Source organism: Stigmatopora nigra, chromosome 7 (genome assembly GCF_051989575.1).
Source record: "Stigmatopora nigra isolate UIUO_SnigA chromosome 7, RoL_Snig_1.1, whole genome shotgun sequence".
In the NCBI taxonomy this organism is placed as follows: Eukaryota; Metazoa; Chordata; class Actinopteri; order Syngnathiformes; family Syngnathidae; genus Stigmatopora; species Stigmatopora nigra.
In genome coordinates this window covers 2,979,194-2,998,784 of record NC_135514.1, presented here as the reverse complement: position 1 = coordinate 2,998,784, position 19,591 = coordinate 2,979,194, and the positions used below count along the sequence as shown (strand labels likewise).

Here is a 19,591-nt window from a genome sequence, read left to right as displayed (position 1 = left end):
TAAAATAGTATTTTTGTTCTCAATAACTATGAAATAGTGGGGTATTAGCCGGCGTGTGATCTTCTGACCTCTGACCATAGCTGAGATAGACTTTAACACCCCCCTGCGACCCTAGTGAGGATAAATCACTTCAGAAAATGAGATGAGATGATTTCTATTATCGACATTGTCGTCCACGTCTTTGAGGCAATCCTCATCTTTTTACGGTAGAGAGCAGTATGCCCCATTTGTATATTTGCAGTGATAAAATCAGAGAAGAAGAAGAACTCATGGGCGTTTGTTTCGTGATGTCGCTGATTTGTTTCTGCTGACCAGAAGCACATGACCACATGATCAGGCGTGTTTACACCTGCAGATCCAGCAAACAACACTCGCCATCACACTTTGAGGAGGAATCACTGTTCACGCCATACTATTAACTCATCAGTGGCAAACGTGGTAAGTAATGTCATTTGGCAGGGTTGTGCTATTCATTATTTTTTTTGTGATGGGGGCGTTTCTGGTTCTTCCGTAGCATCAGCTAAAGCTAATAATGATAGAGGAGACAGTAAGAGCGATTTTACATGACAGTACTTATTAAAGTGAACGATCTTGGTGTCTCTTTTTAAATGTTGTTTTCACGTCGCTTTATAAGATTTTTGAACTTGAAACTCTATGTTAATGTGAAATTCAATTGGTTTGATACTCCTTGTTGCCCCCTCCATGGTTTAATGACTTATCAACGCATTCATACCAAATTTCCTGCAAAGAATGATGAATGATTAAATGATTAAAGTACTCAATGTCTTTCTGTTATATAGTGCTTGCAGGTTTAAGAGTCATTGAGCCAAGGAAACCAACCCCCCTGTCCATCATGGGTGAGACAGATGTGGAACGTGAGTTCTTTTTTTAGTGCATCTCATTACCTTTACTGCATGATATTCTTCCATCATGTTTGTATTGTGAATAATATTTTTCAACTCTGATTATGATATATGTACATATGCAATGCTGAATATTCAGATTGTATGTGTGACTTTGAAGCAAATACACAAATAACCATTTTTTTTTTAATTTGCGCGGTGGCCTAGTGGTTTGCGCGTTGGCCGGGGGTCTGGGGTCTTGTGTTTGATTCGTATTGTGTGGAATTTGCATGTTATCCCCGGGCTTATGTGAGTTATACTGCTGTTTACTTCGAACTCTCCATCTCCTGTGACCTTCGATTCAAGTTGTCCTGTGCATTGTGCCCAAGTCAGCTGGGATTGGCTCCAGCACCCCCCGCGACCCTTGTAAAAATAAGCAGTTCAGAAGATGAATGAATGACTTCATCACGGCCATTTTTTATTTTTGTGTCCCAGAGGTGACCTTGGCTCTGCTAGATGCGGCTAACGATAAAGACGTAGATGTCCGTGCTCAAGTGAGGAAGTCCATACTGACTCTGGGAAACGAGCACCCTGACAGAGTTCTTGCAATGTGTCAGGACTATCTGCTGAAACACCCTAAGGTAACACTACACTGCACGCAGTATACAGTAACACCTCGCCATTTCGCGCTTCAACTTTGGTGGCTTTGCTACATCGCTGATTTTTTTTGTGGGGAAATTAAAACAATTTGCAAATTATTTTTTAAGCTTATAAAAATGACAAAATCCCAGCTGAAACTTGCAAGTGGAAGCAATTCCTCTGTCTTCTGCTTGCTACTAGGACTCAGTACTAGAGCACTTTTTTAAAGTTCACTAAAGAAGTGGATTCACTTTTAATTGCTATTTTAACTAGATGTATCAAGATAAATTATGAAATGTCATGTGAGTTTTTAATGTGGCAATCATTCCGTCACACATTCATGTGACATTCATTTAATGTCACCATTGCGATAGCCTGGCCAAATATGATTTTTTTTTTTAGGAACTGAGTGAGCAGTTGCTGATTCATTCAATATTGTCTCAGCAAAAAAACATGTAAGAATGTGCTTTTTTTTTACTGTTACTGATAGGTTCACCAATAGGCATTCCCAAATGTGCGCATAAATAAAACAGACAACTGACTCATAACTGGTGTCTTGCAAGAGAAAATCGATCCTGACTCTCCTTCGTCCCAGACCATCCTGCCGTTAGACGCATCTCTCTCGCTGTTTATTTACATAAGATTTTAGAACATGCATCTCAAAACAATTTAAAGTCATCCGGACCTTCCCAAGGGAAAGATGTGAACCACACTTTCAGAAGTCGATGTTTCTCGATGTTTCTCAAAACAATCGAAGGTCTTCCCAAGGGAGCGGTATGAACAACAGTTTTGAGAAGTCCATCTTGAGAGGGGAGTGACCTTCACGTGTTTAGGTTTACTCATGAGCGAGGATTACACAGTTGCAAGCAGATGTATTATTATGACTGTTTTAATGTTAATAAGCAAAATACAATAATGTAAGACTAATAACCCTAAGTGAAGCAAAGCGTTCATTACAAGCAAATATATAATAATGTAAGACTAATAACCATAACAGTTACAGTCTGCTTTCTTTTTCCATATTTGCACTCTTACCTTCTCCTGTTCCAGTTGGTGGTGAGTCACAGAGTTGTGATTCTTCAAACCATTGAACTGATAGTTAGCAGCAAGTTAGATGCAACCAGCTACACCAAGATCAAGAGCATCATCTCCTTGGCCTCAGATGAGATGACACGATCTAAGGTTAACTATAAAAATATTTGGACTATAAGGCCCAAATGTGTTCTTATTTTTAGGTGGTTGGAAAGAAGCTTTTAGGATGTCTAAACTGTTTCTGTTTCACACACACAGGAAGTTGTTCCTGACTGGCAGCAGGCAGCCAGTAACATTCTAGTAGCTGTGGGCAACAAACACATCAATGACATAATGGAGGAGATACTCAACAAGTTTCAACCTGGTGTCTTGCCTCACTTTTTTGTGGTTCAGACGTTAGCCAACCTCTCTGATTCCAATGGTAAGTATAATATTGCACGCTCAAGCAGCTGCATATACATTGTAAACTGCATATTTGGCACCTTTTATAAAAGCAATGTATGCTTCACTAGTTATAAATCACTTACACAAAAGCTTAAGTAAAACAAAAACAAATCTGCAGATGAGATCTACTGTTAAGATGAAAAAAGTACAGGAGCATCAGTATATTCTTCAAACTTTGGTGGATTTCAGATGCCAATAAGGGTTGTTGTGAATTTAAGTCAGAATGCACACCCACACCCATGCCCATTGTCTTTTTTTTATAATGATTGAGTTTTGTCTTCCCCTTTTGTCTAGTATATGGAATGGTGCCTTTCCTAAATGCAATCCTTGGTACCATGTTGCCTATGCTTAGTCTAATCAAACATGACAACATGAAGTGGGTCTTCTCATCAGGTAAGAACTAACTTTGCCATAAAATTAATTGAGGTATTTCATGCTTTTAGTTGTATTTGAATTCTCCGGTAGTATTCACTCAATCTGCCGGATTATTTTATACAAAGCAAGTTGCCCATTTGAAAATAATGCTCTTTTAATTCTTTTCTTTCTTGTTAGCTCTGTGCCACTTCAGTGACAGTATTTTGGAGTACCTTGCCAATCTGGACAAGGCTCCAGATCCCACTGTCAGACAAGACACATTTTCAAATGAAATCTCTGCTGCGTTTGACATCCTCTTTAATAACTGGTTACAAAGCAGAGAATCCAAGGTAAGAATTTACTAACTTTACTCGTGGTTGCTTTTGATCAGCTTTGAAGCCATCTCCTCTCAGGCCTTATTTTCGGAAAGTTACTGAATATGAAAGTGTATGCTGAGAGTCTCAGACAAACTTACTGAAACATAAGCCATAATTGGGCTCCCAAAATCAAAATGAATGTAATAGTGTTGATATTTTTTGGGCAAGTACCCGAAGAAAATCCCAGCTTTACTGTATTTCCATACTGTCAAATGGATCACAATACATTTAGAGAGAATATAAACCAAAAAAGTTGCCTAGTGTTAAAATGTCTACATAATATTTTTTGCACACTTTAACTAGTATGTTTGAAGATAATTTCATTGATATATTTCCTGATTTCCTGTCCTCCATTTTCCTCTGTACTACAGTTGAGGCTTACAGTTGCTGAGGCAGTGGGCTCAATGTGTCATCTGATGGCCAGCGAAAAACTGGAGGAGCAGATTCCCAAGCTCATTCCTGCCATTCTTGCATTGTACAAGAAAAACAATGAACACTACATTATTAGCAAGGTGCTCGTTTTAGTTTTTAAAAGAAGAATTAGGCATTCTGTAATACAAAATCCGAGAACTACATGTTGTGGTGTTTTTCCCCCTTCCTTTTACAGAGTCTTTGCCATGTTCTTGATGCTTCTGTTAACATGGGAAGCAGGGTTTTGGAAACCCATCTGGATAGCCTGATCTTTGCACTGCACCAACAGGTACATGTTTTGGAAGAGTGTGTTAAGAGAAATCGGAATGTAGTAGTTTGATCAAATGGCACTTCACTGACTTAACTTTTAAATCCTGTTATTAAAAATCATCACTATACTATAGGAAGTGATACTTCCCTATTTAGTTCTATTATATGGCACCATAGTTAAAATGAGACTACTAAACGTTAACCTAATATTTCTGCAGGCTCCTAAGGAAAATAACCACTATAGAGCTGCTTTTTTCAGCTAAAAATAGTTACTCATGCATATATGCCTTGCAGGGCATTCTTTTAAATCAAAATCATTGTAATGAAGCTCACAAAATGCAAGCAATGAACAAATAGCATCAATCTTTACATAACAATTAGCAGTGATATCATTACAACCTTACACCTTCAATTATATCCGTACTGTTTAATTCATTGGGTACAATGAAACATCTATAATATAGAATTTAAGTGGGAGAGTTGGCGGCCATCAATTGGTAGAGGTTCATTTAGTGCTTTTTTGGAGGGTAGGTACGCATGCTGAAGACAGCATTATGTTTTTCTCTCCTTAGGTGTCTACCTCTGTTGATTACAGTAACCCTCCCACAGTCAAGAACCACAATGAGGTTCTTCGTTGCTTCAGCCTGTTGGGTAACAGTCAACTTTCTCTTTTTAACTATTTGTGTGTAGACTATTTATTGTGTTTGTCAGCTCAAAGGGCTGCATTGTGTTTCTATGGAGTCACAAGACCAGTAATGAAATCATCCATTCATGTCACACTTATATTCCCACAGAAGATAATCATATTCACTTTGTAGCTCAGTCTAAACAAATGTTTCACTCTTGAACCATGTTGCCTCCCATTTCTAATCTCATCATACATACTATTTTTGCTACAAGCTATGCAGGATGATGCTTGAATACCTTTCCATTTATCTTTAATTCTAGCAAACGCCTTCCCAGATCGACTGGTAATGTTCATTCTTCAGAAGCTAGAGAACGGCAATGAGCGGAGTAGGTTTGGTTCCTTGGCTGTCCTACGTCACCTCATCAACTCCAGCAGTGAGCAAAACCACTTATTATATTCTTTTATTTTAAATGAAGACTCAACTTGTCAATCAATTGGATGCAGCTGTGGATAACAGTTATATACACACGCAAATTGTGCAATTTTGCTTTAATGTTCTTTGCGATTGGCTTGTGACCAGCCCAGGTTACACATGACACCCTATTTTAACAAAGCAGTACAAATTGAATATATGGATGAATTATTTCCTTCCTCTTCATCTCTGATGAGCCCCCTTATTGGTAATGTTTGTGAGATACTTGTGCTGGTATGTTGCAGCTTCCATGATGGAGAGTAAGAAGCTTTTGATTCTAGCCAGCATTAGGCAACCAATGGCTGACCACAGTAACAAGGTAGCACATGTATGCATTCATAGGGAGAAATGTCATTCACTCAATGATGAAGTCTGTGTCTTGACTCAGGTTAAAAAGCGTGTTGTCCAGGTAATCAGTGCCATGGCCCATCATGGTTACCTGGAGTTGGATGGAGGAGAGTTATTAGTGCGATTCATAATTCAACACTGTGCATTGCCGGACACATATCAGGTATAGTAACCTCACATTTTGTAATGAATTCTGAAAATAGTGGAGAATTTGTGTGTCTTAATGCTTTTAGTAGTAGATTTATTTTTTTCGTAAGGCCTGCCAACCCAATTAAAAAAAATGTATTTAAAAAAAAAAGCATGAGGCACTACTCATTTGTTAAAATTATTGAATTAGGAGTTTTACTTGCCTGTTTGTCTGTGTTTTTCTACAGCGTGGACAGAAACCCGCAGACCCAGAAGAAGTAACAAATGAAGCACTGAGGACAATGTGCGATAACACCCTTCATCTTCTGACGACAACTGTTGCCCGTTTGGCTGATGTGTGTAATGTGCTATTCCCTCTTATTTGACTTATTTTATTGTAAATGCAGATGTTAAGAAGGATATTTAGTTTTTTTTATCATTGAGTTCACACAAACAGACATGTAATTTGGGTTTTATTTACTTGATTTTGTTATATTTAGGTGCTTTGGCCAAAGTTGCTCTATTACCTGACACCACCACAGTACAGCAATGCAACCACTCCACTGTGTAAAAGTCTGATTGTACTGGGCCATAAAAAGAAGGAGAACAAGGAACCAACTTTCAATATAGACTTTTCTCAGGAAGGTAAATGCTCCTCTATGATCTGAAATTTGAACATGAAACTCCCTTTTTTGTACATAAATGCAAAGTAAATGTATTATCCTTCTGTAGTCATTCTTAAATTAATGAAAAATATTTTTGTCAGTAATATAAAATAGCTCTTCATAAAAGGTTTGCTAACATTACCCTATGTTTCACATTAGCTACATTTTTGGACATGATTGCAAATTAAATATATATTTTTTCTCCTTTTGTAGTCAATCTTCCCTCTCCTCAAACGCTGATGATCAAACTGCTCGTAAGTACGATAATTGGTTTGAAACATTGGATCTAAGTTCACTAAATACTTTTAACAGGGAACAATTTACTCCTGTAATTTAAAAGCAATAAAATTAGTTGGCTGGACAGAACTTCTATTCACCAAATTTATGTCTCAGGTTGTTTTGTCCATTTCAGGTCAATGCAGCATTTCCATTTAATAACAGAGGGCATGGAGCCCCATCCCTCTCGCTCCTGCAAATTCTTTCCAAGAACATCCACCGCAACATAGAGGCTGTCTGGGATAAGGAGATTCCCCCTCTATTGACCACACTTGAAGGTAAGCAGATATTTGTTTTAAAGCCAATATTTTCTCTGCAACCGCCTAACCCATCCAAATTTGTTCACCTAAGAACAATGTCTTAAGTTGTTTGTTTTTGTTTCTAGAGTCAACAGCAGAGAGCTTTGACAAGAAAACTTGGGATGAAAATCTGCTAAAGGTGTGTGTGTGTGTGTTTTTTTTTTTTTGGATCTAAGATAATGTCCAGAGAGTTGACTCCAGAAAGACAACAGTTATTGTCGTTTACCAATATACTAAAAATAAAAAAAGTTGACACTGAGTCAATTCCCTCTTTTTACAGATGTTTTAAAATTCTCATAAGTGAAAAGAAGATGGATGCACAAAATTCATAACAAATTAAAAGAATTATAAATCACAATAACCCCAGATCCTTAGTGGATAAGCAGTATGGAAAATGAATGAATGAATAACTGAATAAAACAAAGTATCACAATAAGTGAGAATAAAAAACAGGAAAGAGTCATTTTAGAAAGTCAATTTGTTGTCTTGAATCTCATCTCATTTCATTACTTTACATAACCTAATAAATTTGTGTCCAGCTCCTGTCTAAAACTTTGGTGGCTGTTGATGATGAAGCCTGGGTTAACCACTTTGCAGCAGAAGCAACAAGTTATTTGTCCACATATAACAATGCTTTGGAGGAAAAGGTACAAGCCCACTAACTTGTTCGAATGCTAAAAGCACCATCACTATGATATGACATATCAAAACTTATATTTTCTTTCTTTGAAAGAGTTTCCTGTATCAATGTATTGGAGTGACCCTCCAGAAGTCTTTCAACAAGGACTTTGTTAAAAAACAGTTGCAGGAAATCCTTCTCACAGCGAGACACAGTGACGATGTTGAAAGAAAGGTGCAGTACTTTTGGCCATATTTCATTTTCAATTACTCGTTGACCTTCAGTAATGAAATTCATGTTTGGATGGATTTTTTTTAAAAATCCAAATCTTTGCAGTATTAGTCTGAACTGAAATGACAGCTGAAATACACTGAATGAATACTATTTTCACGACTATAAGGCGCACTGCATTATAAGGCGCACCCTCAATGAATGACATTTTCCCATATATAAGACGCACCGGATTATAAGGCGCAGCCTAAATGAATGGCACATTTTTATTTTTTTTTCATATATAAGGCGCACTGGATTATAAGGCGTCCTGTCTATTTTGGAGAACAATCTAAGACTTACGTGCGCCTTATAGTCGGGAAAATACAGTACGTTTTTTTTTTTTTTTTTTTTAGGATTTTTTGTTTTTATTCTGCGTGGAGGCCAGGATTGGTTGAAGTACTATTGTTTATTCAATATATTTTTTTGCATTTATCAGTGTCGGTACAGATTTTGTTGTTTACCAGTCTTATTCTATTTCAAACTTGACTGTAGAAGCTAAATACCGTATTTTCCGTATACAAGGCGCACCCTCAATGAATGGCACATTTTTTCCATATATAAGGCGCACTGGATTATAAGGCGCCCTGTCTATTTTGGAGAAAATTTAAGACTTAAGTGCGCCTTATCGTCGTGAAAATACGGTTCGCATATATATATTTTTTTTGCTCAGACGAAAAACATTTTGGTTTCCATACTTTTGTCAAGTGAAAGACTTCACGTGGATGTGCCTACAAGGACTCATTGGGTTTCTTCTTTTGATCAGGGTGTGGCTCTAGGCATTGGATTGTGTGCCAACAGCCATTTAGAAGGAACTCTGGCCAAATTGGATGAGTTTGGCAAGTCAGATGCATTGAAGAAATCCCCGAGCATCTTCAACCTACTCAAAGTAAAAGGATCGTTCCCAATCATTTCAATTGGAACATGAATATCAGTTGGTCCTAAATTTTTCCTCTGTGTCGCCTGTGTCTTCAGGATCGTAATGACGTTGAGCTGGAGAAGGTGAAAAGCACATTAATCTTGTGTTATGGTCAAGTGGCTGTGAATGCTCCTCCAGAAAAGATCTTGAATTGTATTGACCAAGATATTCTTCGCAGCATCAGTAAACACTTCAACACTAAGGTAATATAAACGTTGTGGTAATAAATTGTAACCAATGTGGGTTTTCAGTCATGGTCACAAAAAGGGGAAATGGATTTCTATACCGCATTCTCATTTATGGTTTATTTTATGTGTTGAATCATTTATTATACTCACACCAGGCATATGTAGTGATTAATAATTCATAGGTTAAAATGGAAAAATGTTGCTTTGAAACTTTTATCTTCTAGTCTATCAGTTTTTGTTTGACATAACACTAGCAAAACCTAGTAATATTCATATTTGGGCTTGTGTCACCTATTTCATACAGGTTCTGGGCATTAAAGTAGAGACTAAGGTATCGTCACAGGGATAGAAGAGCTATTTCAATTTATCTGTCAAACTTCCCGGTTAACTGTTTTCTACTTTGCTGGCCTTTTTGTTCTCCCTTTCTGGTTCACGGTTGCGGTGATACTGTCTTTGGAATCTTACCTTAAGGCCTAAAAAAAGAAAAAAAAATCATACAGCTCCACTTGCGTCAAACATTTTCACTGACCAACTTTTGAACTATCTAATGTTTTAACTGATACTACAATGATAATATTATGATAACAATATAATGGAGGCATTTCTGTTGATGACATGCTAAAAGTTTTTCTTTTGGCCATAAAATTAAATGATTAAATCTATTTCTGGCAACGTTCATGGATCATTGAGCATTTTTGCTGCTATGATCTGTCTTACATTCAAATTATAAATAGCTTTTCAACATCTAAATTTCTGATTTGATTTCCCTGATTCCATGAATGCTGAGCACTTTTTCTTTTTTTTTTAATTTTATTTATTTTTTTATACTTCTTGCAGCTTGGTTATGTGCTTTGGCTTCAAATGGGCCTGTCATTTTGTCCAACAGTCCAACCTGTTGTGGCTATAAAAATGATTCCTAATCAACACCGATTTCAACTCTTTGTCCGGGGGCTAGATTGCTTAACATAGTTTTTTATTCTAGCATTTACTTGTGCTTTGCTTTTCCTCATTATAAATTCTTGTCGTGGTGGCATTGGCTTTTCATTCTTCAGAACTGTCTTATTTAAATCTGTAAACAGAATATTGTAACATTTGTGTTGTCTTAACTTTTTTTTTCTTGTGTCGCAACACTTGTGTGGTTCCAATTGTTAGGATTTGACAATGAAACTGAGTTTGATCCAGAGTGTTGGCCTTGTTGCCAAAGCTATCAGTGAGTGTGTGAAGAAACAGGGATATGTCTTCTCCCGCAAGCAAGAGCTTATTGCTGTTATGCAGGTTAGTGATTTACTGTATTGTATTTTTGAGCAATTATTTGTCCATTGCCCATGTGTTCATTTTTATTTATTTATTAATTACTCTCATTTTTGGGGGGGAAGGATTTTATAAAGGCAGAACCGGCTGATACTCTTCGGACCCCAGTGCGCCACCTGGTTATGAGCACTTGTGCCAACTTAATGTATCCTCAAAGGTTGAAGGCGATGAGTTGTTGACATATATTGTGCTACAAATGTTTGTTCCCCAACAAATAACTTTGCCAGCGGTTTTACAACTTGTCTTTTTTATTTTATAAGTTTTAATTTTGATTGCCTCATCCAAAACAGAGCTATTGCCAATCCTTTTTTTGGTGTGGCTTTCATTTCATGTTTTTCCCTTTGACCTTTAAGTACTTCAGTCCCCTTGACCCACCGCTGAGGGAGAATGAATGTTTTGACTTGCTGAAGGTGTGTGTGAACAGTGTGTTCTCTCTGCCACCCAAACTACACACTCCAGAGAAAACAACAAAAGATGATGAAATATTTGACCCCAAACAAAAAGAGGTGAATCGAGCACATTTTCAAACATCCATGTTACAAACAACTTTACTACTACATACTACATTTGTAATAAACCATGTCCATAATGAAAACCATACATGTGTGCAGGCTTTGTACAAAGAAACAATGTCTTCACTGCATGAATTACTGACCAGCGTACTCACCAAAGATCCCACGCCTGACGGTTTACAGAGTGTATTCAAGGTAGGACCTGATTTAATTTTATTTTTAGTTATTTTTTGCTTTTTCGTGAAGCTCTTCTGGTTCACTTATTTGTAACATAGCCAGCTTTCAACGCCATGAATAATCTATTCACTCGGCTAAAACTAAAGATGAATAATGAGTTTTCATTTCTTGGTGAATGCAATAAATTTGCTTATGTATGTTTTGTACCAAATCAAAATTGTCTTGATTAATATTAGATATGTTAAATATATCACAAGGAATGCATTTGTTAAAAGAAAAAAATCCTGATGGCGGTGAAGCCTGAGCTGCTAAACTACTGTGAGGCAAAATATAGGTTGATGAATAACCTCAATTACCAGTACTTTACTATGTACTACCTCCAGCCGGGGAAAAAAACAGAAAAGAAAAGAAACAGTTTTGTTTTTGTTGTCAGGCTTACTTATTTAAAAGCTGAATTTGTTGGATGTTTCACTGATCCCTGTAAATGACTTTAAATGATCATCATTCCAAACATATCACTCTTTTCAGCCTACAAATAATTCCATCTGGGCAATGCGATGATGTTGCATTGAGTGTTCATTTGTCTGACATCAGCATGTTGTTCTGTCCTACACAGCACATTGAATGTTGGCTGACCTCGACACAAGACCATGAGAGAGCGAGAGCTATCTCAGCCACTGCTCACATACTGACTCACTATCTGGAAAACATGGTCGTAAAGGTGAACACATCTAGACGGCTTTGCCACTTTACTGGATTTGAAAGGAAGTTTACATGAGATGTAATTGAGACTTGCCGTACGTGCATCTTTTGTTTAGAACGTGGTGTCCTTCCATAACCTGGGAGCTCTCCTGGGTCGACTGTCTCCACGTTGTTCAGACCCTCACTTTGCAGTCCGCATTTCTGCTATTGATTGTTTATACATTTTGCTCTCTATTCAACTACGCTACGAAGGTAAAAACAGTCTAATTTTTGCTGTTTGTGCATATCCAAAACTTATAGGTTGGGATTATATGGCCATAAATGACTGGGTCACTGAATATAGCAGCTAAAAGCAAATTAGAATGGCAATTCATTTCTTCATGCAGATTATGGAACAAAAAAATGGCCTTTCAAAGTGTTGTAGCAAAGGTATAAATTGTCCAAAATGCTTGTGATAAAGTTTCAAAACCAGGTGTAACTAAGGTGGACAGTATAGTTTGAAAAGTTAAACATAAGCTTGCCTCTTTAAGTGCTGCACCCTTAACAATGTAGTTTGGGGTTTCTTGTGCTTCTAACTGTTTAATTTGTCCCTCTGAATGTAAAATGCAGGCTTTGCCCTTGACTACAAAGATGAAGCAGTGGAAGCCTTACTGCCTCTTAAAATCCAACTAGAAAATCCTGACCATTCAATTCTTTACAAGACCTGCTCAGAACTCACCAAGGTACATTTTATTGGTATGAGATGAATACAATAACAGGTGCAAAATGTTTTGTACTAAATGTATGTCTTCACATCCTGGAACATGTAATTTCATTAAAATACAAGTGAATGTCACTGAATATTTTCTCATACATGTCAGGTGATGAGTAAGCGTCTGCCTCAGCAGCAAATGAGCACATTGGTGTTCATGTTGTTTGAGGGGCTGGATGACAGTCAGACAAATTGTTGTAGAGCTTCAGCTGTCATCCTGAACACGTTGCTAAAGAACAGAGGTGGTGGACTACAAGAAATGGTAGCGCTAATGCTTACATGGAGCTTTCCCTTGATAGCTACAGCTACACATTGCTTGTTGCTCCATTGGAAATTGTTTTTGTTTTCAATTTTTTTTTCAATTGTTTTGGGACAGGTACCAGAGATGCTGGAGGTGCTTCACGTTCAGCTACAGAGCATCACTGAGGAGCAGGTAAGGCCCAAAAAAAATATCATTCTTAACTTTTATAACACAGTATGCACTGTCATTTTTGGACTACAAGCTTCTACTTTTTTCTGTGCCTTGAAGCTTGATATTTACCATATTTTCACAACTATAAGGCGCACCGCATTATAAGGCGCACCCTCAATGAATGACATTTTTTCCATATATAAGGCGCACTGTATTATAAGACGCACTGTCTATTTTGGAGAAAATGTAAGACTTTTAAGTGCACCTTATACTCGTGAAAATACGGTAATTGCTATTGACTTCCAGGTATGAAGCACTCACTACACAGTCGCAGTTTGGGATTTTTTGTATAAAATCTTGCAGTGGGGATGGAGCTATATGATGGAAGATTTTGTAAACTAAGATGGCATCTGCATATTTAACAGTATTGTTTCAGTTCAGGCGTTTGTGTTTTTTAAATATCCGACAGTGGTGGTTTTTTGTTTTTGGTTATCAGTTTTTTCCATATATAAGGCGCACTGGATTATAAGGCCCACTGTCTATTTTGGAGAAAATTTAAGACCTAAGTCCGCCTTATAGTCGTGAAAATACGGTATAGTAAAGTTGGACTCAATTCTGGATTCTTAGAGGCTACTGAGTTACATGTCTTTAGATTTGCATATCCTATAATGCAATGTTGTGTTTACCTTCTTTGTGAAATTTGCCAGGTGTAGTTACTAGTCCTGTGTGGCTTATAGTCTGAAAATTACGTTTGCCAAAGCAGCAAAGTTGGTTACTTCAGTCTGAGTGCTGATTATCAGGTATTACCTTTTTGTCTGTGTTTTAGGTGAGAGTGGCAGTTGGTCAGACCGTACTAATTTTGGCCTCTCAGCATCTCCAGATGGTTGTTGACACATTGGTTAATCAACCACTACCATATGACAGGTAGTAGTTATTCAATGATGCCACAATTTGTTTTGACTTGGAACTATACAAGTCCACTTGATCGGACTACCTTTTGTCTCAGATTGAATATTTGAATGCATTTTTTTAGTTCTAGTTTCTTAACTTTTCAGCTGGACCAGTGAGATGTGGATGGCTTTGGGAGCAGACCCCATAGTGGCCAGTCAAATCTTAGAGATGGTGATGGAAAAACTTGCAGTCATGGCACCCTATGTGGACAAGAAAGAGTCGATGATGAGAGGAGGAACAACCAAAGTGGCCACTCCTAAACCACTTGCTGTAAGTGACCACCCCACCTGTGAGTGGAGTAGGCAACGAAACTGTCACAAATGTTTGTGTTGGTTCCCTTTTTCTAGATGACATGCGGTCTTAAGGAATTGTTATTAAACGGCCAGTGCCAGGAGCCGGCGCTAAGCAAGTTTCCTCAGCTCTTTTGTTGTCTCATCGTCCGACTTGCGGCAAGTGTCGGCGTTTCGGCACCAAGGGATAACAACACCAAACGCACTGCCGCCATCCATGTTGCAGGGTTGGCATGTTTGTCTTATCTGTGATTGCCTAAGTCACGCAGATTTCGTTCATCCCCAAAAGTGAATAATAATTGTTTTTGTGTGTCCAGAGTTGCGACTGATGCACTGAGAATCTTGTTAGCAAGAGCTCAGTTAGATGAGGTGTTAAAAAGACTGGATACGGATAAAGCTTGGGATGCAATGAAGGAACAGAACACACACAACACTGGAATCACGCTACTAGCAAGGTACTATGAACGAAATGCATTGTGACTCTAATACCGTATTTTTCGGCGTATAAGTCACTACCACAAGAAAGAAAAATATATATATATATACAATGCACTAGAGTATAAGTTATACAGCATTATGCATTGAAAATACTGATAGGAAAATAGCGAGCCACAGTCATCATAAGCATCTGTTAATGTAATTTTTAACAGTTTTATGGATAACTATATCTTAAAGCAGCATAACAAGCTGTTGGTGGTCAGAGTGAAAAGAATAAAAGACCTATAAGTCACATTTGAGCCCACGGCACAGCCCCAGCCAAACTAGAAAAATTGAGTGACTTATAGCTTGGAAAGTATATCAGGTAAATGTAATTAGTTGATCTATTGATATCAATTCACTTATCCAATGTCAGTTACAGGGAAACGTTTAAATGGCATTGAATTATCATGTTTTAATTCCATTGACAGTGATACATGTCCAGTCTATTTTTACTGGGAAGGCAGTTTGCATTCAAAATGGATTGGATGTCTATCACCCTCAATGGCATATAAATATATTTATGTGATAACATTAAAAAAGTTAGAGGACGAGGAGTGTTTATCAGTTCCACTAGTTTCTGCGTTGGAAGTGGTCATTTGCCAAAGTAACTTTTTTTGCCAGTATAAAAACCTGTTCATTTTCGCAGCTGAGCTAGTTCATATTAAGCACGGAAGCCATTGAGTTATGAACAATAAAACATTTATAAACAAAATGAGCACTGACTGTCCCAACCACAGATAACAATGACCGGGCTGTGTCCGGAGAGGCTCCAAAGTGATTTGCTACTGCAATCTCAACTTTAAAAAAAAAAAAAAAAAAGTCAATATGCATAAAAATTCCACTCGAACAAAATGCCTTAACAGGTCATAACGTCGACATTCATGTGCCTTTATGTTTGATTTTTTTTTTTTGATTAATCCAGACAAAACAAATTTTGAGGCTCACACCTGACTGCTCCTGGTACTACTATACATGTTTCATTTATTAATATAACTACTGCCTTTAATCGTTCTGAATTTTCATCAATAATTATGAAGGAAAATTGATTGAGGTCGTTGCCTCAAGAAGGAATTTCTTCTTGCTGTTTTCTTTTTATAAAATACTTCTCTCTACCTAAGTGCCTTCTAGTATGGCGTATTTCTCTTGTCTACAGGGCGATGGCAAAACACGCTGGGCCAAGGTTACCTGCTATAGTTGAGTGTTTATGCCCTTGTTTAAACAACATCTATGAATGTCAACGCATCACCGTTACAGCATTCTTCTCTGAGGTGACAGCTTGTGAATTCACATTTTATGGAAACTCCTTACAATTCACAAAGTTGTGCTATTTGACCATGATCTCTCTCCCTCGCTCTCTGACTAGCTCTTGAATCATCACGTGGCTACCGAGTTGATGTTTATCGACGTTTTAATGAACAATATGATGGAAAGGATATCAGACCCTTGTTGCACCGTCCGCATGCTGGCTGTCCGGGGTCTTGGCAACATTGCTGTCGGATCACCTGAAAAGGTACAAACGTAAAAGCAAAACCTAGATCAAGCTCATTAATTGCCTTTTTCTCTTCAGGTGAATAAATATGCCAAAGAACTACTGGCAGCTATGAGTTCTGGTATGGAAGAGAAAGATGACCCAGGTAACTGTCATGCTGCACAACGAGTGTCAATCATTCATTTTCCATATTGCTTCTCCTCACAACGGGTGCAGAGGGTGCAGGGGCCTATCCCAACCAACTACTATGAAGACCCGAATAATAGTAGGCACTGGAATAATAGTAGGGAGTGGACAATTCCAAATGAATTAATGATAGTAGGCACCGGAATAATACTACTACTACTACTACCACTACTAATATTAATTATTTTTGGAATTTTCCACTGCCTACTATTATTCTGGTGCCTACTATTATTCAGGTCTTCATAGTATGGGCGACACCCTAGTTTGGTGGCCAGCCAATCTTAGGGGGCACAGTGAGACACAATCATTCATGCACACACTCATGGAATTTAAAGTGTTCTATCAGCCTGTGCATGTTTTTGGTATGTGGTAACATGGCTATTTGTCTTGTTATCTAGTTTGATGCAGTTACTGACTTTTTAATCTAAATCAAGGTTCCATCATTAAAACAAAAAATCCATCTGCATGTGCATTTCCTATAGCTGGGGATCCAATATGGAAATATGGACACAGGATTCAAATGTGTTAACATCTCAATGATACTGTTTCATGTGAGTTCTTCACATTGGGTGTGATCTTGTTTGCAGGCAAGCTGATCACACTAGAAGCCATGTCAGGTCTGTCCAAAGTTCTTCTCTACCTGGACAAAAAGAATGGCCACCTACTGGTTGTTTATATCTTTATGAAGATCAAGCCATTTTTAGAGAATGTAAGATGAAAAGCCAAGTCCTAATTTCACCTCTGAGTGGTAATTCTGAGGGTGAGACATGCTAACTTTAGTGACGATACGTATTTGTGGCCATCCAGGAGAACGATGAAATCCGATGTGCTTCCATTCACCTCATGGGGAAACTGTCCAAATTTGGCTCTGGAGAGCCAGTGTTCAAGGACCAGATCCACAATGTCCTGGTCAGTCTGCTTTTACACCTGGTTGATCCAAACCCCCATGTGGTCAAGGTAGGAAACATGATACTGCATAGAAGTGGAATGTTTGAACAATTACTTCCTCAGGAAATGTTTTGTTTTCAGGCTTGTAAGTATGCTATGCGTGTGTGTGCACCACTGGTGGGCTCAGAGCAGATCACGGCCATGTTTCAGAACCACCTCTATGAGGATAAGAGCTTGCATTACGGAGAGTTCATTAATGATCTCACCAAGTACCTGGTAAGACAGACGAACCATTCCATTGATGGAATAAAGACACTTTAGAAATGTGCTTTTTTGTTGTTGTTGTTGTAGATCCAGGATTTTCCAGGTATGCTGAACTTCTACCATATCTCAGTCCTGCAGTTCTTCAAGAGCAATTGGTCTGAAGTCCGAGCTGGAGCTGCTATGTTTATTGGTAAGGAAATTAATTGTTTGGTCATAGCTTGTTCATTGACAGTGTAATCATTTGAATGTGTTTTTTTATGCAAATGTACTGAGTTGTGGCATTGTCTTCATCTCCATTTATCAGGCTTTCTGCTGGGGAACCTTACGGAGGAGCATTACTCTCACCTTAATATGGGTATCATTACTAAAGGTGATAGGAACATTTTTTTCTATTTTTTAGATGGATGACAAGTAGTGTTTCAGGATATCTTGAAGTTCAATATGTTTTATTGTGTTAATCTCTGTGTATTCATTCACAGGTCTTGTGTTGCTGCTCCAAGATCCCGACCCTGTTGTAAGAGTGAAAGCAGCAGAAGCCATGGGACATTTCCACTGATGCAGACATGCCCATGTGAGTTAGTAGGCCATACATGCCAATTATAATATAAATGCATCTAATACTTGAATCAGACATGCTGTTAGGCCCGCTAATGTGTACATGTGTACATGTTCTCGAGCAATTAAAACAGTCTTACTGTTTAAATGACTTAATAAGATAAAACTTGCACTTATATATACTTAAATGCTTTTTTGGCTGTTTGGAAAATTATGGTTCATAGAAAGTATCCATTTTTTGTCGTTTTACCAACCAAAGATTGTAATTTGTAGGCATACTATATACCTGTCACGTTATTTTTTTATCAATATATGAAGAGAATTATGTTTATTAGGACAAAAATGTAGTTTCTTGGAATATTTTACTGATAGCTCACATTTCCAAATGGAAAAATGATACTTTACATAAGCCTGGTTGTGGGATCTTTATTTTTAAAAATGTGTTTTTTTGCTCACAGGACTGGAATTGACTTAACTTTTCATATTTAATTGTTTCTTTGATCTCGTCAGATTTTATAGTAGCTTCTGCTTGCCAATATCCTGTTTACAGCTAATGGACTCTTAGTTGTAAATGTGTCTAACTGACTGTTGCCGACCACAAGTTGCGATCTATTATTCCCAGTAGTACGTGCCACACGAACAAACAAGAGCCAGCAACATAATTGGTCCTGCAGTGCAATAAAATGTCCAGATTTCTCATTTATGTTAGAAAAAACATCTTTTCGTGCCATAATGTATTTTAGAGCTCATTTATACTTCTTTACCTCTGTCATAATTCATTTGTCTTATATAGGGGTTTTTATTCGCCCACCCTGCATGTCATTTTTCACAATTTAAATGTTTGCCTGGTTGTCTGTCAATCTAAAAACTGATCAACTGGCAGTTGTGGGTTGGGTACAGAAAGATATTTTTATATATTTGGAGCACTTTAAGATAATTCCTTTTGCTAACCATGGACAGACCAAGGTTAGCCCTTTATAATATCGCATATTTATGTTGGTATTTTGTTCCTAGATCTGTATATATTATGTTGAGATGGTAAATAAATGAAATAATTTGAAATCACTCTGTATTGTTTTGGAAAGGGTTAATAAATGAAGGTATGGTATATGGATTTATATTTTTACTACAAAATATTTCATACATTCAGCATTGTTTTAGTCAAACTGATATTTGAAAGAAAGAAGCATAAAAATTGGCTATTTTCAATGCTTCAAAAACATCCGCAGGAAATAAAAGCTTCATAAATCCACACTTAAAATATGCCAAGGCAAACCAAGGAATCCTATATGTAGCTTTAGATTTGTGTTACCTGATTAGATAGAGTGCAATTTTATGGCTATCCAAACCCATGTCAATCATATATCATGCTGATGTACCAACAACATATAACCGACATAAAAAAAAAAATAACAGACATGCCTAGAAGCATTACTGCGCCACT

At 37.5% G+C, this 19,591-nt stretch overlaps 1 protein-coding gene across 2 annotated transcripts; it reads left to right on the top strand.

Moving 5' to 3' along the window:
- Positions 1 to 272: 272 nt before the first annotated feature.
- Positions 273 to 19,212, top strand: mroh1 (maestro heat-like repeat family member 1). 2 transcript variants are annotated; one of them, XM_077720987.1, is made up of 45 exons: positions 273 to 438; positions 801 to 875; positions 1,338 to 1,483; positions 2,532 to 2,663; positions 2,772 to 2,934; positions 3,252 to 3,350; positions 3,510 to 3,661; positions 4,060 to 4,200; positions 4,296 to 4,388; positions 4,942 to 5,020; positions 5,318 to 5,431; positions 5,715 to 5,788; positions 5,858 to 5,980; positions 6,192 to 6,299; positions 6,444 to 6,588; positions 6,822 to 6,862; positions 7,021 to 7,162; positions 7,270 to 7,322; positions 7,723 to 7,830; positions 7,917 to 8,036; positions 8,839 to 8,961; positions 9,048 to 9,194; positions 9,484 to 9,510; positions 10,332 to 10,454; positions 10,556 to 10,635; positions 10,852 to 10,996; positions 11,102 to 11,197; positions 11,796 to 11,900; positions 11,998 to 12,133; positions 12,491 to 12,603; positions 12,742 to 12,894; positions 13,009 to 13,065; positions 13,871 to 13,968; positions 14,100 to 14,265; positions 14,343 to 14,512; positions 14,603 to 14,740; positions 15,919 to 16,033; positions 16,129 to 16,275; positions 16,333 to 16,399; positions 17,028 to 17,149; positions 17,248 to 17,397; positions 17,470 to 17,604; positions 17,680 to 17,782; positions 17,897 to 17,962; positions 18,072 to 19,212. In XM_077720987.1, exons 2-45 carry the CDS (start codon positions 854 to 856, stop codon positions 18,146 to 18,148), a joined length of 4,914 nt encoding a protein of 1,637 aa, XP_077577113.1. In that variant the 5' UTR covers positions 273 to 438; positions 801 to 853; the 3' UTR covers positions 18,149 to 19,212. The 2 variants fall into 2 exon arrangements, with proteins under 2 accessions (XP_077577113.1, XP_077577114.1); XM_077720988.1 differs by lacking the exon at positions 9,484 to 9,510.
- The last annotated feature ends 379 nt before the right edge of the window (positions 19,213 to 19,591 follow it).